The 18,246-nt window shown below is 43.1% G+C and overlaps 4 protein-coding genes and 1 pseudogene across 4 annotated transcripts in view; 2 read left to right on the plus strand and 3 right to left on the minus strand.

Moving 5' to 3' along the window:
* The window catches only part of LOC120909248, a 65,495-nt gene extending 50,998 nt beyond the window's left edge, over positions 1-14,497 (minus strand). Inside the window, exon 1 of the mRNA XM_040320971.1 lies at positions 14,162-14,497. Within this exon, the coding sequence (XP_040176905.1) occupies positions 14,162-14,447 (286 nt within the window). The 5' untranslated portion in view covers positions 14,448-14,497. The remainder of the gene's footprint in view (positions 1-14,161) is intronic.
* Positions 1,460-17,894, plus strand: LOC120909247 (histone H4). The gene is made up of 2 exons (XM_040320970.1): positions 1,460-1,491; positions 17,589-17,894. The coding sequence occupies exons 1-2, from the start codon at positions 1,485-1,487 to the stop codon at positions 17,891-17,893; spliced, it is 312 nt and encodes a 103-aa protein (XP_040176904.1). The 5' UTR covers positions 1,460-1,484; the 3' UTR covers position 17,894.
* On the minus strand, positions 11,560-12,046 carry LOC120909245 (histone H2B 1.1). The gene has a single exon (XM_040320968.1). The coding sequence runs from the start codon at positions 11,995-11,997 to the stop codon at positions 11,617-11,619; it is 381 nt and encodes a 126-aa protein (XP_040176902.1). The 5' UTR covers positions 11,998-12,046; the 3' UTR covers positions 11,560-11,616.
* On the plus strand, positions 12,272-12,763 carry LOC120909242 (histone H2A type 1). Its single transcript, XM_040320964.1, has one exon. It carries the CDS (start codon positions 12,319-12,321, stop codon positions 12,709-12,711), a length of 393 nt encoding a protein of 130 aa, XP_040176898.1. The 5' UTR covers positions 12,272-12,318; the 3' UTR covers positions 12,712-12,763.
* LOC120912380 lies at positions 17,047-17,162 on the minus strand (annotated as a pseudogene).
* Positions 17,895-18,246: the final 352 nt, after the last annotated feature.

An 18,246-nucleotide genomic window follows, 5' to 3' on the forward strand; every position in this document is an offset into this window, starting at 1 on the left:
TCAGATCCACTCAGCCGACCCTTCCGGGAACATTGATCAACTTGGTCCCTTTCATTTCAGTGGAATTATTTACCAATAATAAGAAATACGTTGGAAATAATAATTTCCGAATTGTTTTGGTTTGACATCAGAATACAGAATCCGCCCTGCTATAGAGATGAATGGAAAGTCTACCGAACAAGTGTTTTCTGGGGTGAGAACAGATCTCGGAATACATTTCTATGGAGTCCTCATAAAAAGACAGAATTACTGGCTGATGGAGGAACCGCCCACAGCTGTGATTGGCTCGGTTTTTAAATTTGCCCGCCTGAATTGTGTAGATCGTTACAGATAAATATTCATCCCTCTTATACCGCCAAAACCTACACCGAGGAGATGATCGGATGAGACATTTACCGGAGAAATATGCGCTCTAATTTGCATTAGTCCGGAATGATTAGGAAATAATTATGTTTGTTACTCAACCATGAGAAAACACTTCTATATGTTCTCAGAATCCAGGATCTCATCACTGCTTCACACAAAATATGAAAGAGAAATGTCTTCTATTATAGATCTCTACTTGTCTATATGATGGAGAAATTAAGTCATGATCACATACAGATCTGATCATGAAATGTCACTGACTGATATTTATTTGTCGCTTTCAGACATTTATCAGTGAAAGATTGTCCTCATATCCCAACCAGAATATGTATAACAATAAATACATAGTAACCATGACACCGATAAATATGTACAATGAATGCATACAAAAGGATATCTATATAGATAGATATCGAGCCCTTTCCAACTATATCAAGCGCTTATGAATTGGTAAAATCCGATATATCTTAAGTGAGTAATAATCAATATTAATGACCATTAGGTTAAAAAGCAGCTTCTCTATAAACCTACCAAATTCTTAAACGTGTAATAAAACACACAAAAATGCAGCGCTAAAAGTATCAAACAATATTAAATGATGTGCGTTGACGGAACCAATATCTTAAGTGTACTTTTAGTTCCATCAATGCACACTTGCTATTTGATATAGGCTGATGCTGTTTTATTATATTTAATGAATAAAGTAAATATTTCACGTCTGAACTAAAGAATCAGATCAATTCCCACTTTGTAACACGCACTCTGCCAGAGGTTTATAAGGTTCCGAGAATGTGAAATACTAATATGCTGTGGTATCCCCGTATATATGTTTCTTTTTCAGAGTAATATATATATATATTTTTTTAAACATTAAATTATTATTGACAAATTCATATATCTGATGATTGGATAAAAATTTCTGTTGCCTTAATATTTTTCAGAACAGCAGAATGTTTAGCAGCGTTACACATGGGAAAAAAAAAAAACATTCTGTGTAATGAATGGGTGTGACTCCGCCTTTTCTCAGCATGGTTTCAATCAGGTCCGCACAGTCTCTATAAAAGGAGAGCGGACAGTCGGCTAATCTCAGTTCTTTGTACTGTCAGAGAAGCGTAGTCATGTCTGGTCGCGGTAAAGGAGGGAAGGGTCTGGGGAAAGGAGGCGCTAAGCGGCACAGGAAGGTGCTCCGGGACAACATCCAGGGCATCACCAAACCCGCCATCCGACGTTTGGCCCGCAGAGGGGGTGTCAAGCGCATCTCCGGACTCATCTATGAGGAGACCCGCGGAGTGCTCAAGGTTTTCCTGGAGAATGTCATCCGCGATGCCGTCACCTACACCGAGCACGCCAAGAGGAAGACCGTCACCGCCATGGATGTCGTCTATGCTCTCAAACGCCAGGGGCGCACTCTCTACGGATTCGGAGGCTAAACCCTCATGAACACCTACCCACTTCCCCTACACAAAGGCCCTTCTCAGGGCCACCCACCTTCTCATACAAAGTGCTGTCTATAGATTTATCTGTACATTTCTCCCCGAGTTTTAAGTTTCTAGCAATTTTAGGGGTGATCTTGAGGAGATTGCATAGTATGTGGCCAGGATTTAGAATGTCCACACATTTTGATGGTATAATATTTTGTATTCAAACAATTAAGTTGGACATGTCTGCTGGACATGAATCGTAAAATAGTTCTAGATGAAAAATACCGGGTAAGCGCTATAGAGTACTAAAGGGAAATATTCGTAATACTCATTTGTCACAAATTATTTAATTCCCCCAGTAAGAGACATGATGATTGTATAGATATCGTCCATTCATCTATTTCCTGGTCAGATCCGGAGCTTTGATCGCTCTGCTACTCTGGCGGGAAATTTAAACATTCAAATCGAAGCCGAGCCAATCCCAGTTCTGGACGTTTCTTGAACCCTTTCTTTGTTAGACTAGGAATGTGATTAGAACACACATGGATCTCTCACCCCCTTTCCTGCAGAAAGAACACAAGAGATGGAGTGGGGGGACTAGAATTCTGGATGATCTCGTTACACCTTATTACATGTACCGACTAGTATATTACATCGATTGGAAGCACCATTTACATTTCTCTTTATATGGGAAGGTGGGTGTCCACGAGTCCTCTCTAACATCAAACACTGGAATTGTCTGATTTAGATCTGTATTAAATTCAGGATTGGAATTGGGGCTATTTAAATACATTGTAGTCAGACTTTCTACAGGTTTCTGGGTGTCTCCGGTTTATCTTCTATCATCCGGATTCTCTATGCATTGCGGATATCATCTCCAAATTCTGACTGTATACATTCCTCTATTCTTCGCCTTGTATTGAACACAAAGTTATACCCTGACTGACCACTAGGTGGCAGCGCCGAGTAAACATTTACGCCGCACTCAGAAGCATTGTTAGAATTTCAGATCCGCCACAATCTCTCCCGCCTTACATTGTAACTTTATATGAAATCGCAACCAGGGAAGATACAATAGAAGAGTTCTTAACCCACAACACAACGTAACTGGAGATTTCCCTTAGAAATATTGTTTCAATGTTATATCCACCACCATCTCCCGGCTATTACTTTATCTGATATTACAATTTGGAAAGATAAAAAAAAAAAAAAAAAAAAAAACGTGTATAAAATAACATTCTAGGTCTGTTAGCTCATAACGCATCGGGAATGGCAGCAGGAAAATTAGCTCATTCAAATCCTATGATTGTGTCAATTAATTTCCAATCCTCTCAGTGCTATGAGATCGCAGAACTCAATAAGATAATTGATTTATGAATATATCTCTAGAAGATCATTGTACATATTGGGGAGGGAATAAACTTGTTCCTTGTATTTCTAAGTAATAAAACAAATGCATGCCTGGGTAATGCCTAAATGACACACACTTTAACCACTTTAGCCCCGGGCCTGTTTTTCAGAGTCGGTGTTTACGAGACAAAACCATTTTTTTTTTGCTAGAAAATTACTTAAAACCCCCAAACATTATATATTTTTTTTTTTAATAACACCCTAGAGAATAAAATGGCAGTCTTTGCAATACTTTTTGTCACACCGTATTTGCGCAGCAGTCTTAGAAGCGCACTTTTTTTGGAAAACATTCACTTTTTTAAATTAAAAAATAAGACAACAAAAAAATTGGCCCAATTTTTTTATATATTGTGAAAGATAATGATACCCAACATGTCACGCTTAAAAATTGCGCCCGCTCGTGGCATGGCTTCAAACTTTTACCCTTAAAAATCTCGATAGGCGACGTTTAAAAAATTCTACAGGTTGCATTTTTTGAGTTACAGAGTAGGCCTAAGGCTAAAATTATTGCTCTCGCTCTTAACGATCGCGGCGATACCTCACTTGTGTGGTTTGAATACCGTTTTCATATGCGGGCGCTACTCGCGTATATGTTCGCTTCTACGCGCAAGCTCGTCGGGACGGGTCGCTTTAAAAATTTTTTTTTTTGCTTTTCGCATTTATTTTACAATTTTTAACACTGAAAAAAAAAATATCACTTTTATTCCTATTACAAGGAATGTAAACATCCCTTGTAATAGAAAAAAGCATGACAGGTCCTCTTAAATATGAGATCTGGGGTCAAAAAGACCTCAGATCTCATATTTAGGCTTAAATGCAAAAAAAAAGAAAAAATTTGGAAATGTAATTTTTTCAAATGACAAAAAAAAAAAAAATGTTTCTTTAAGAGGCTGGTGACGTCACTTCCGCCCAGCAGAGCTATGGGGACGGGCAAAGGAGATTTTTCCTTCAGTCTCGTCCCCGCTCAGCTAGCGAACGGTCGCGATCCCCTCCGCCGCTACGGTAAGCGGCGGAGGGCGCGGGAGAGCGGCGGGAGCCCTCTCCCGCCACCGATAACGGCGATCTCGCGGCGAATGTGCCGCGGAGACCGCCATTATCGTTTACACGGCCGCCCACAGAAGAGATGAATATCTCAATTGTGGCAGCAGCTGCTGCCGTTACCGAGATATTCATCTTTAAAGTGAGGATGTATAACGACGGTGGCCGGTCGGCAAGTAGTTAAAGTATCACCTTCATACAAACCTGGTCAAAGTATTACCTCGGGTTAGAGGACTTCTGTTATTTTAAATCACCTTTTCCATCATGGAATATAACAACCCCCCCCCCCCCCAAACACACACACACACTGAAATAACATATTATACATGATAAAAAAACATTGGTATAATAGAGGGCATATGTAAACACTGAAACTCTGTGCATTTATTTATGTTTCAAAATTGTTATTATTTTCCAATGGTATGTGTAGCGCTACCCCCTCAGGAGCCGCTGGTTAGATTGGGACGGCGTGTTATGTTACCTCTGTGATGCGTCTAGGGATGATAATGATGATGAGAACAATGACGGAATGTCCAAACAGCAGGGTGTTGTTTTCTGTGCTTTTATTTCTTGCCCAACACGGCAAAAAAGTTAACTTGAAGTAGATAAAGAAAGGTTGGTGAAAGGAGAATTTGCAGAAGCAGTCCTGCCTCCAATGGGACTTTAACTCACGTCGCCACTCCAGCCGGAGTGGGTATAGTGTACCTGGACAGGCCTCTCACACCGACCTGGCAGCCAGGGTATCACTCGGAACCTTTGAGAAGGAACAAGTCTCTGCCACCGACTTGGCTCTAACAGAATTAGAATTAGGAGTGGAAATTCTCTCAACAAATATAATTTGCCTGAATCTCCCTTTAGGTAGACTTCTTAATTTTGAGGTCACCGACTGACAAGTTGCAACATACAACTTCTCAGTGTCCGGCCACCCAGATCCCCAATGGATTGTCTAAGCCCTGTTGGATCACCTGCCTCCGTGTTCACCTCAGACCGACTCCCCACCGAACAGCATAACTCGCTTGGGATCTTCCTCATGAAGGGTGGGGACCCAATAAGTCACTGGGGCCCCGTTGTAGCTTTAGTTGCTTCGGGCCATGAGGGCCCAGAGTCAGGAACTCTGCGTAGCACGTGCGCCCCGGCCTTGTATGCCATCTCGCCGGGCCTCGTGATGTGCGCACACCCTAAAGGTGGGTGCCGAACCAGGAACGGGCGAAGAATGTCACAAAAATGGTGTCCGCCCCAGAAATACCCTCTTCCAGCATGCCCCGCGAGGGAAACACTCCACTGATTGGCTGCTGGAGAAAGGTGCCTCTGCCTGGACTCCTCTGGCGCCACCTGTCACCCAGAGATGGAAAGATATCTCTGGAACACAAAATGGAACCTCAGGACAGCCCAGCCTGTCATAAACCCAATTTACACAAATCAACATGGATAAGAGCAAGGTAACTCTCTCATACCCCTCTAAATTTAACATAGCACCTGTACTGAAAGTACACAGGCGCTACATATGCATGACATAACAGAGCAAAAATAAACATAGTGACAAACAGAACGGTATCACAACACATGTCATGCAAGGGTTAGAATAAACTACTTCTCGAATACATCTACTGGTAGTAGCACCTGTTCAGCAACACCCTATAGGTACAAAATCTTGCGAACCTCCGAGATCGGGTTTCGTCCCAAGCCCCCCCCCCCCCCCCCCCCAATGGGTACTAACTGTACCCATTGGGAAGGGAAGGGAGTCGACTCCCACCCGTAGGCCCATTCCATGACGTAATGTTCACCAGGGGTTACAGTGATAGGGTGATCAACCAACTTATGAGGCAGGCTGCAACAACTCATACCGTCTACAACAATGTATAGCATTAACAGGGGAAAAGCCCAGCAATAGGCACTACTAAGTTCATGTAATATCCTCTTGACCACCGCCCCATGTCAAAAAGACGTCCTCTTTTTAAAGTTGAATATCTCGATAACGGCAGCAGCTGCTGCCACAACCGAGATATTCATCTTTTCAGGGGGCGGTGGTGTACACGATAACGGCGGTCTCCGTGGCTGATTCGCCGCGAGATCGCCGTTATCGGTGGCGGGAGAGGACCCCCCCCCCCCCCTTCCGCCGCTCTCCCGCGCCCTCCGCCGCTTACCGGAGCCGTCGGTAGCGGCGGAGGGGATCAGATGTGTCCGGCAGCTGAGCGGGGACGGGACTGAAGGAGAAATCTCCTTCACCCGTCCTCATAGCTCTGCTGGGCGGAAGTGACGTCAAAACGTCAGTCCCGCCCAGCCTCTTAAAGAAACATTTTTTTTTTGTCATTTGAAAAAATGACATTTTTTTTTTTTGCATTTAAGTCTAATTATGAGATCTGAGGTCTTTTTGACCCCAGATCTCATATTTAAGAGGACCTGTCATGCTTTTTTCTATTACAAGGGATGTTTACATTCCTTGTAATAGGAATAAAAGTGATCAATTTTGTTTTTTTTTTTTTGTTTTTTTTCAGTGTAAAAAATTATAAAACTAAATAAAAATAAATAAGAAAACCAAAAAAAAATTTTTTAAAGCGCCCCGTCCCGACGAGCTCGCGCGCAGAAGCAAACACATACGCGAGTAGCGCCCGCATATGAAAACGGTATTCAAACCACACAAGTGATGTATCGCCGCGATCGTTAGAGTGAGAGCAATAATTCTAGCCCTAGACCTACTCTGCAACTCAAAAAATGCAACCTGTAGAATTTTTTAAACGTCGCCTATTGAGATTTTTAAGGGTAAAAGTTTGACGCCATGCCACGAGCGGGCACAATTTTTAAGCGTGACATGTTGGGTATCATTTTACTCGGCGTAACATTATCTTTGACAATAGATAAAAAAATTGGGCAAAATGTATTGTTGTCTTATTTTTTAATTCAAAAAAGTGATTTTTATCCAAAAAAAGTGCGCTTGTAAGACCCCTGCGCAAATACGGTGTGACAAAAAGTTTTGCAATGACTGCCATTTTATTCCCTAGGATGTCTGCTAAAAAAAAATATATAATGTTTGGGGGTTCTGATTAATTTTCTAGCAAAAAAATTGTGATTTTCACATGAAGGAGAGAAGTGCCAGAATTAACCCGGTGGGCAAGTGGATATGGAGAAAATATCAGTGCCTAGGAACAGTTCCCTGACAATACAGGGGATTGTGGGAGAGTAGAAGGGGGTGGAGTAGAAAGGAGAAGAAAGGAAGTGGAGGAAAAGAGAGAGAAAGTACCTGCACACAGTCTGGATCTACATCTTATCAGAACTATCAAGACACGAAAATAGAGTCACCTATTCCCATGTATTTAGCCCATGGATCCTTGATCTCCCTAAACCGGGCAAAATTATCTAAGATAGAGCTCACCATCTTCTCTTGGGACATGATCCACAAAATCTTTTGTTTGGCCGCTATAATTGAGACCTTGGGACGCTTCCATGCCCTAGCTAAGGTAATTTTAGCACCTAAGAAGATGAAGAAGATTAGTTTGCGGGAGGGTTTCGAGGCCTTGCTGATTAACTGGTTGAGAAGAGCTGTTGAGGGAGATCTGGGACTTTGGATGCTATTTGGAAAATTTTGTTCCAAAAGCCTCTGATTTTTGGGCACTCCCACCATATGTGCAGCATGGAGCCCCTCAACAGGCACCCTCAGAAACACAAAGGGAAAGCCGAGGGAAACATAGTGGAGAGCCTGAGGGGAGGTAGGTACCATCTGGTAAAAACCTTCAAACCTTCACTTTCAGGGTGATGTGGCCGTAGGCGATAACTATGGCTGTCCTTAACTCTCTTGAAGATAGCATGGAAGAAAGACTAGAAAAAAAGATTCAAGGACTCCACCACAACAACAAACAAAAGCCCACCCAGGTACTAACCAGGCCCAACCCTGCTTAGCCTCCGAGATCAGACGAGATTGTGGTTCGGTAAGGTCGTGGTCATCAAAATGAACGTTCTACCGCAAATTCTGTACACTTTACAAGCGGTCCCAATCAAGATTCCCCCGGCTTTCTTTGCCTCCTATAGGAAAGCCTGTACTGACTTTGTTTGGCAGGGGGCCCGTCCGCGTCTGAGTAATGTTCGACTCACAACACCTAAGCTTAAAGGAGGAGTAGGATTGCCTGATATTTACAAATACCACTTGGCTTGTGGCCTGACTAGGATAGTGGACTGGACCATACACAGTGGTCAAAAAGATTGGTTACAGCTTGAACAATTGTTTTCTCCCCTCCGTCTACCCCAACTTCCGTGGATCGCACAGCAAAATGTCCCGGCAGACTGTACAGAACACCCCCTGATCCGCCCCTCCTTACTGGCCTTCAGAGAGGCTTGTAACAAGCATAGATTATCCGACCTATATGGCCCTATGACTCCCCTTAGAATGAACCCTGACTTCACTCCTGGAATGCACCCCTGCCTTTTTGGCAGAGGATTGGCCCCACCCCACAGTACAAGCAAGTCAATGTTTTACTAATGGGCGACTCCTGCTACAATCAGAGCTTGCCTCCAAAATTAACAAGGACGTCTTCCCATTCTGGACGTATGTGCAAATCCGCCACTTCTTTACTAGATTGGCTCCAGGAACGATCTGGTCCAAAGCCGCTACTCCGTTTGAACACATATGCTCAAGCATAGAACCACAGAGACACCTTATCTCGACTATGTCTACCCTTCTGTTTTCCACACACGCGTCTAAAATACATTGGGCTAACCAGCAGTGGGAACGGGATCTCATGCTTGATCTCACGGACACGGAATGGGAGGACATCTACAGGATGGCTCACAAGGGTTCGGTCAATGTCCAGGTACAGGAAAATGCGTACAAAATCCTCTCCAGGTGGTACAAGACCCCTCTTAAACTACACCGCATTAATCCTGCACTTTCAAAGGTCTGTTGGAGATGTAATCTAGAGACGGGATCTTTCCTCCACATATGGTTGTCCTGCCCCAAACTCCAACCTTTTTGGATGGAGGTGCAAGAGTATATCTCCAAGGTGACTACATTTGATCTGGAGTTCACGCCTGCTCAGTTCCTCCTTCACCATGCCCAATCGTTGCCGAGAGGATATTGTAAGTCTTTGGCAATGCATGTGGTGAATGCGGCCCGTATGTGTATACCTCTCCAGGGGCTCTCCCCCAATCCTCCATCTATCGCGGATTGGTTCAAATGTATTCATAAAACAATGGAGATGGAGGAACTGATCCACCAGGCGAACGACACCCCTTCTAAATTCTCGGGAACTTGGGCTTGCTGGACCCACTTTGTCTTGTCAGACTGTTACAAGAATACTATGTCTTGTCGGTGCTGATTGTTACTCCCAATTGGTCAAAACCCCATAGAGCTGTGGCGGGTTCCCCCCCCCCCTTTTCCGCCCCGTTGTCTCCGTACCCTTCCCCCCCTCTTAGTAAGATAGAGGTCATGAGTGCATAGTCTGTGCTGGACTTCTCAGCCTAGAGCTATGGCTCGTCACTGTTGTTGCCAGCCCCGGTTGTGCTGGATATCAAGGTATATATAGTTTATATGTTTTTTTTCTGTCACTCTCAGCACAGTGTTAATTGCACCCACACAAGGGTTTAGTTTAGTGGTTCCTTTGAGTACTTCTAGCCGTTCTTGCCAGCCTTGGCAAGGGCCAGTGAGGCGATTTGTTGTGTGACTTCTATGGCGGCTACGCCCGCGACTATTTCTGGGTATATCTGTAACTGACTGTTTTATGCCTTTATGTACTTCTATTGCATCCTTCTGTTCTGTACTTCTTTTGGCGGCTGCGACTGCAATTACCATTGCCCGCTGGATGTATATGATATTGTTATATCTGCAGAACCTTAATAAAAACCTTTGAAAAAAAAAAAAAAAACATGGCTGAAAAAAAAGCAGGTAACCCAGCCCTAAACAATTGTACTGCACAGACAGTATTTGACAGGGGACAGGTAGAGTGTGCTGGTGAAATGGCCAGAGATTCACCAATATATTTCTCTAACTAGAGCAAGAAGCAGGTAACCCAGCCCTAAACAATGTACTATATGAAGCAGATGTCACAGAAATCAAGAGTGCTGGTTTAGATTTCTGAAGCAGCATACACCTCGCTGACACTGTCCCTCAAAATCTGGAGCCTGTCCCTACAATAGCTACACCAGACTGACGAGCGGCCCATAAACCATAAGATGATATTGATGTCAAAGAAATAAATTGTGTTTTTTTAGATTTCTGAAGCAGGATCAAACCTCTCTGACACTGTCCCTAAGCATCATCAGCAGCCTCTCCCTGTCATAACTAGAGCGGAGTTCTATGAATAAAGAATGCTTGTATGAATGTATGAAGCAGGATCAAACCTCACTGACACTTTCCCTAAGCAGCAGATTCAGCAGCCTTTCCCTATCATAACTGAAGCAGAGTGACAATCTAATATAGAGACTGGTCACATGCTGGGTCACATGCTGCACTGGCCAATCACAGCCATGCCATAACTGTGATCAGTTCCCAGTCACAGTAGTAAAACGAATGGCAATTGGCTGCCGTGCAGCGCGCCAAAACATACCCGAACCCGGACTTTTTCCAATTGTTCGGGTGCAAAAAAAACAAACAATGTCCGTACCGAACCCAAACTTTACAGTTCGGGTTCGCTCAACCCTAATCACGAAATATAACACCCCCCCCCCCCCCCAACACACACACACTGAAATAACATATTATACATGATAAAACCCATTGACATGATAGGGGGTATATGTAAACACTAACTCTGTTCATTTATTTAATCATTGTAACTTTGTGCATTTATATTCACTGTGTATCATGACTGTCCAGACATTAACACGATTTGTGAAAAGTTTAAGACAATTTAAAAAACAGAAAACAAGCTTATCGGTCAAAAATGATGCACTGAAAATAAAATATTATAGATGTTCAATATAAAAATCTGCCTTCAATTTTCTTAAAAAAAAAAAAAAAAAAAAAAAGCTCCCATGTATTAGCTGACTAACACTGACACCTAGTGGTGATAAAATGCACGGGAAGATATTGGATGGTTTGTTCTCACTAGCCGACAATATTCATGTATAAATTAGATCTTCCGGATATCCATTCTACAGAACGGGAAAAAGTGGGAGAAAAACAAAAAACACAAAACACACACCTTCTGGAATTCCTCAATAAAGGGAATCTGGAAGTCTAGCTGGTGTTCGGATGGATTTATTCTAATACATCCACAAATGTATAACTCCATCAGATTGTAAAAACATGATTGATATCCTATAATTAGTTTATTCTTCACCAATGTTTAGAATCTCTAATTGATACAATGTGATGAGAGCTCATTGATGGAAATGGTGGGTGGCTCTTAGAAGAGCCTTTGTGTCTTGTGTTGGGATGATGATGATGGGGGGATTACTTGGCGCTGGTGTACTTGGTGACGGCCTTGGTGCCCTCGGAGACGGCGTGCTTGGCCAGCTCTCCGGGCAGGAGGAGGCGGACGGCGGTCTGGATCTCCCGGGAGGTGATGGTGCGGCGCTTGTTGTAATGAGCCAGGCGGGAAGATTCTCCGGCGATGCGCTCGAAGATGTCATTGACAAAGGAGTTCATGATGCCCATGGCCTTGGAGGAGATGCCGGTGTCGGGGTGGACCTGCTTGAGCACCTTGTACACGTAGATGGCATAACTCTCCTTCCTGCTCTTCCTCCGCTTCTTGCCGTCCTTCTTCTGGCTCTTGGTGACGGCTTTCTTGGAGCCCTTCTTGGGCGCCGGGGCGGACTTGGCTGGTTCAGGCATTATTAGGGTTAATGGTATTTTCTCTGTGAAGGGAAAGTGTGCTGGAGCCGCCCTCGTGTGCTGCTTATATAGGCGTCCTATGCAAATGAGTCCACACCCCTCCTCACTCTTCTATTGGAGGGTTAAGTCATGTGATGGAGAGTGACGTGATAATTTAATTCCTTTTCCAATGGATTGGTTTAGAGAGAAGTCAAGGCACAATTGGCTGGATTCAAACGTGACCAATCGCAGCGTGTGACGTCGGAGCACTGAGTGTATAAATGAAGGGGAGTGATCTGTGGGCTGATATTCTCCATTGAATAACCCAATCATCCACCTACAATGTCAGGACGCGGCAAACAAGGAGGCAAGGTTCGGGCTAAGGCCAAGACACGCTCATCCCGGGCTGGTCTGCAGTTCCCAGTCGGTCGTGTTCACCGCCTGCTCAGGAAGGGCAACTATGCCGAGCGGGTCGGGGCCGGAGCTCCAGTGTATCTGGCTGCCGTCCTCGAGTATCTGACGGCTGAGATCCTTGAGCTGGCCGGCAACGCCGCCCGCGACAACAAGAAGACCCGCATCATCCCCCGACACCTTCAGCTGGCTGTCCGCAACGACGAGGAGCTCAACAAGCTGCTGGGCGGCGTCACCATCGCCCAGGGAGGAGTCCTGCCCAACATCCAGGCCGTGCTGCTGCCCAAGAAGACCGAGAGCCACAAGGCCACCAAATCCAAGTAATCCCGATCACTTCATTCCCCAACACAACAAAGGCTCTTCTCGGAGCCACCCACCTCTCCATACAAAGAGCCCGACACACATAAAATTGTTTCCATTCCTATTCTCCGATATTTCTAATGTGGTAAATGGTTCACTCTAAAAGCAAACACTTTGAATGTATTCATTACAGGTAGGAAGATTCAGCCGCATTATACCTCGCCATACAAAGAGACGCAACACCCATTGTTATTGGGAGATCTGATTGTAAAAATAGACAACCAAAAGTGATGTTTTGTTTTACATGTTGGAAATAAAACGGTTCCTCTGACTAGGTGTGATCCCGATGGGGGGGACAATGTGTTGGGATGACACGTGTCAGTAATAATAAATGGTGATAGATTTTATATTGGAACGCTTTCAGTGTCGTATTATAGAGCAATGTGATCTCATTACAGGGATTTGAATCTCCTCCATCTCTTGGTTCTCATGGATTTCTTCTTAAGATCACAAATCATTCTATAAATACCAACAAATCATTCTTCAAACTGGAAAGGAGCCCACTGATCTCATCCCCTTTCTTCACACCTCCCACATGGAAATAGACATTGATAAACTGTCCCCTTCATTTCAGTTTAATTCCCCAACAATAACCTGGAAATTTTATTTTTTTTGTACTGCAGATCATTAGAAAATCTCCTGAACACGTGTTGTCTCCTCTGAGAAAATCGAAAGAGCACAGACATTCTATGGAGCATTGCTGGCTGTGGGGCCAAGATTTCACATTACACACACAACGCGAGTTTTATCGTTCTTTATGACTGAAAATAAAGCATTGATCACATAAAAATCTGATAATGAAATGTACATGTCACTAAGCGATATTTATTGTTCTCTCCTACATGTAGCGGTGATAGATTGTCACACCCCGAATAGGTCTATAAAGACATGTGAGGCGACTGGTACTAATCAGGACACCGCCTGTCTGAAATGAAATCAGGTCGGTTTCCTGTTTAGGTTCCAAATATTTGATTTTGTTCGCAGTATAAATTGTCGCGGCCCCGCCCCCTTCAGCTCTTTATAATAACATGGCAGAAGGTGACAGAAATGTAGAAGAGATGAGAGCCACATACAGAACCAATCGATTTTTATTGACTAAGGAAAAGGTTTTTTTTTTTTTTTTTTTTTTTTTTGCTGGAACAACCTACCCGACAAATAATAAAAGTGAGATAACGATATTGTAAGACGATCTATACACAGATCTGCTGTACATCTAAAATCGTCCAATCGGATTGTATAGTGTATGTTTAGCTATAAAGAACTTCCTTCCCCACATACTAAAACGTTCTAACGCCAGGATAAATATATAGTGAGCCCTTTGTATGAGAAGGTGGGTGGCCCTGAGAAGGGCCTTTGTGTAGGGGAAGTGGATAGGTGTTCATGAGGATTTAGCCTCCGAATCCGTAGAGAGTGCGCCCCTGGCGTTTGAGAGCATAGACGACATCCATGGCGGTGACGGTCTTCCTCTTGGCGTGCTCGGTGTAGGTGACGGCATCGCGGATGACATTCTCCAGGAAAACCTTGAGCACTCCGCGGGTCTCCTCATAGATGAGTCCGGAGATGCGCTTGACACCCCCTCTGCGGGCCAAACGTCGGATGGCGGGTTTGGTGATGCCCTGGATGTTGTCCCGGAGCACCTTCCTGTGCCGCTTAGCGCCTCCTTTCCCCAGACCCTTCCCTCCTTTACCGCGACCAGACATCTCGGAGATCTGCGTTATTCAGACAAACAGTAAAGAAACCGCACACAGCCACCTCCTTATATACAGCCTAGGCGGACCTGATGGAAACCTTCATGGGAAGGAGGCGGAGTCACACACATTCATTACAATGCAAAATAAATAAATAGAAGATGTAATTTATTTTTAAGGCTCCTAAATATTGTGTGGTAATCAAATATATTAATGAAACAGCAATACATTTCCAGAAGATGAATTTATTCCTTCTTCTCAATGCTTTTCTATTCATATCTGGAGATTACACGGAGAACATTAATCTTTAACTTTTCATAACAGAAACACAATCAGCAGCTTCAATTGTTCATATTTATACAACATTATTTCTAAAGGAAAATAAAGTAGCACATTGCCTCCGACATTTCACCTTCCTGGGTGTGAGGATGTGCGGACCTGAAGGGAAACATGTGGATAAGGGGTGGTTCTAGTCATGTATTTCACTGCAAAGAATTTCATTTATTTAAAAGATTTTCAATATTTTGCTCAACGGATGTAATTCATCAGAAGCACAACTTTGTCTTTATTGATGAATTGTACATATTTGTCTGATATGTGATGATTATTCCCTATCTCTACCAATAATGTCACATTTCCTGATCTCTATATAGGACGAGCAAAATGTGTGCAATCTGCTATATGCATAAATTATATATCAGAAAGAGAGCGAGAGATGGAAAAACAAAAACAAGTGAATATATATTCACTTGTTTTTTTTGTTCCTTCTCTCGCTCTCAGGACATGGCAGTTTGAATAAAAGAGAACCTATGAAAATGTTTTACATTTATTTAATAATCTTCAGATTTCTCGGATAAATGTCTCATCTGATGATCTCAGTGTCGGATTCGGCGGGATAATGGGGCTGATTATTTCTCTGTAACGTCCTTCACAATGCAGGCGGGCAAATTTGAAAGTAGCAATTTGAAATCAGAGCCAATCAGAGCAGTGGGCGTTTCCTTAATCAGCCAGTAATGTATTTCTGATGAGAATTTCAAAGAAATGTGTTCTGAGATCTTTCTCCTTTTTCAGCCCAGAAAATTCTTGTTCTGTAGACTTTTCATTGATCTCTATAGAAAACATTCTCTAGCAGGGCGCATTCTGTATTTGTGAAGTAAAAGAAAAGACTAGAAGAAATGTGACATGAATATTTCTAATGGATTTATTATTCTTGCTTAGATAAACTGCCCGACAATTCAGAAGAGGGTTAATCGATGTTCCCGGAGGAAGAGATATCAGATTTTAGAGTCTGACTATTCTTTCTATCGGAGATCATTCGAACGTTCCATAGAATGTCGGCGGGAAATTTGACAGAATCAATTTCATATTTGCACCAATCACAGTTTTGGGCGATTTCTTCAGATAAAATGTATTGAGTGTGAAGGAGGATCTGAGTTCCATTCAGCTGGGGGATGTTGGTTTGGTATTTAATATTGAATGATCTCTGATCTCCAGAAGATGTTCAGCAGAATTAAAGGATGGAGGACAATGAAAACCAGTCCCTGGAATGAGATCACATTGTTCCTTCACACGAAATACATTTGAATAAATGATACAAATCATAGAAACTCTGAATTACTGTTAGGATGGACAGACATGTAGGGCTGGATGGTTTTGATTGGAGGGGTTTATCGGTGAGTAGACGATCAGCATAGAAAGATTGGAATGAATGGAGATAAGAGAATGATGTACTGTGATCACATTTCCTGTCATTACTTCCTCACCTGTATGCCAAGTCTGAGTGTGATAAGAAAACAAAGGGTTTGCCTTTCCAGGGAACTTTACCTGACATTATTAATAATATATAACTTGATTGGAGAATAAGAATAGATACCAGGCATGTCCGGCTCTATGCAGAGAGATGTGGGTGGCATGTTTGTGAGGCTATGCTAAAATTATAATATTGATCTTTAGATGTGGAGTAGATCGGTCAGACTAGGAGGGGAATGAACAAACCTTCCTTCTATTCCCTCCCTGGTTCTAGATTAATTGCGGAGATCATCTCCTTTTTCTGCCTGTATACATTCCCTATTCATCGCCTTGTACTGGGCCCACACCCAAGTGTTCTACCAGGAATGACCACAAGGTGGCAGAGCTGAATAAACACTTATGCCGCGAAGTTCTTAACACGCAACACAATCGGGAGATAGAAGTGAGAAAAACGAAACATTGTATCTACTCAATCATCCCGGACAAATCTTTGTCTATTTGTATCATTTTCAATCATCAACAGCAGATCAATGTACATAGATAAAGCCATACGCTGCCTGATAGGTAAATGACACAAAATATATACAAAGTATCAGCTACATACAAATGTGATCACCATATCACCTCGGACAGCACACAGGCCTTTATAGACGTTAGAGGTGGAGAATTGCCCCTAGGGCATCGGACATATTCATCACCTTTACTGATATCTACACATTTATAAGTGAACTTACACATGATCTCCAATCCTGGAAACCATTTCATTCTCATCATTCCCCAGTGTCTGAAAAATCATTGAACATAGCTTCGGAGAAGACTAGAAAAAAAAGGTTGAAGGACTCCACCCAAAAAAAAAAAAAAAAGCCTACAGCACCTGGTATTCCCAGGCGGTCTCCCATCCAGGTACTAACCAGGCCCGACCCTGCTTAGCCTCCGAGATCAGACGAGATTGGGCGCTCTCAGGGTGATATGGCTGGCCTTAACTTTGTTGAACATAGCTTTTGAGAAGACTAGAAAAAAAAGATTCAAGGACTCCACACAAAAAAAAAAAAAATAGCCTACAGCACCTTTTTTCATATGCAGGCGCTAATCACATTTGCATTTGCATCGGGACGGGCGCTTTAATTTTTTTTATTACTATCTATTTTACTAGATGAAAATGGAATAGTTGAGAAGCAGGAATAATTTCATCTTCTGGAAATGTATTGCTGTTACTGAATACAACACAAACATTAGGAGCCTTATAAAGGAATTAAATTCCCTATTTTAGTGTAATGAATTGGGAGTGACTCCGCCTATTTCGCAGGAAGGTTTCCATCAGGTCCGCATACGTTTTATATAAGGAGAGCGGGCAGACTGCTGAGCTCAGTTTGTCTTTGTAGCAAAAATTTTTCATCATGTCTGGTCGCGGTAAAGGAGGGAAGGGTCTGGGGAAAGGAGGCGCTAAGCGGCACAGGAAGGTGCTCCGGGACAACATCCAGGGCATCACCAAACCCGCCATCCGACGTTTGGCCCGCAGAGGGGGTGTCAAGCGCATCTCCGGACTCATCTATGAGGAGACCCGCGGAGTGCTCAAAGTCTTCCTGGAGAATGTCATCCGCGATGCCGTCACCTACACCGAGCACGCCAAGAGGAAGACCGTCACCGCCATGGATGTCGTCTATGCTCTCAAACGCCAGGGCCGCACTCTCTACGGATTCGGAGGCTAAATCCTCAGACACCTACCCACTTCATCTACACAAAGGTCCTTCTCAGGGCCACCCACCTTCTCATACAAAGGGCTGTCACCGTGAACGTTTTGTGTTTCGTTATATTCATTTCTAGCATGTCTGAAAGTAACTTCTTTTAAGCTGAACATACACTATACAATCCGATTGTGCGTTGTTCTTTAGATGTAATACAACATCTAAACTAGATCAATTATAAATGATCTTCCTTTACAATACCGTTATTCTCTTTTGGTAATCTACAAAGTGTGTGTAATAAATAAATAAATATATATATATATATTCACACACACGCCAATTTATTAGGTACACGTGTCCATTTACCTATCAGCAAC

The sequence above is a fragment of the Rana temporaria genome, chromosome 8 (assembly GCF_905171775.1).
Source record: "Rana temporaria chromosome 8, aRanTem1.1, whole genome shotgun sequence".
NCBI lineage: Eukaryota > Metazoa > Chordata > Amphibia > Anura > Ranidae > Rana > Rana temporaria.

What these genes read in the sequence shown, in the direction of transcription:
- LOC120909245 (XM_040320968.1), bottom strand. Translation starts at nt 11,997, where the DNA reads ATGCCTGAACCAGCCAAGTCCGCCCCGGCGCCCAAGAAGGGCTCCAAG.
- LOC120909242 (XM_040320964.1), top strand. Translation starts at nt 12,319, where the DNA reads ATGTCAGGACGCGGCAAACAAGGAGGCAAGGTTCGGGCTAAGGCCAAG.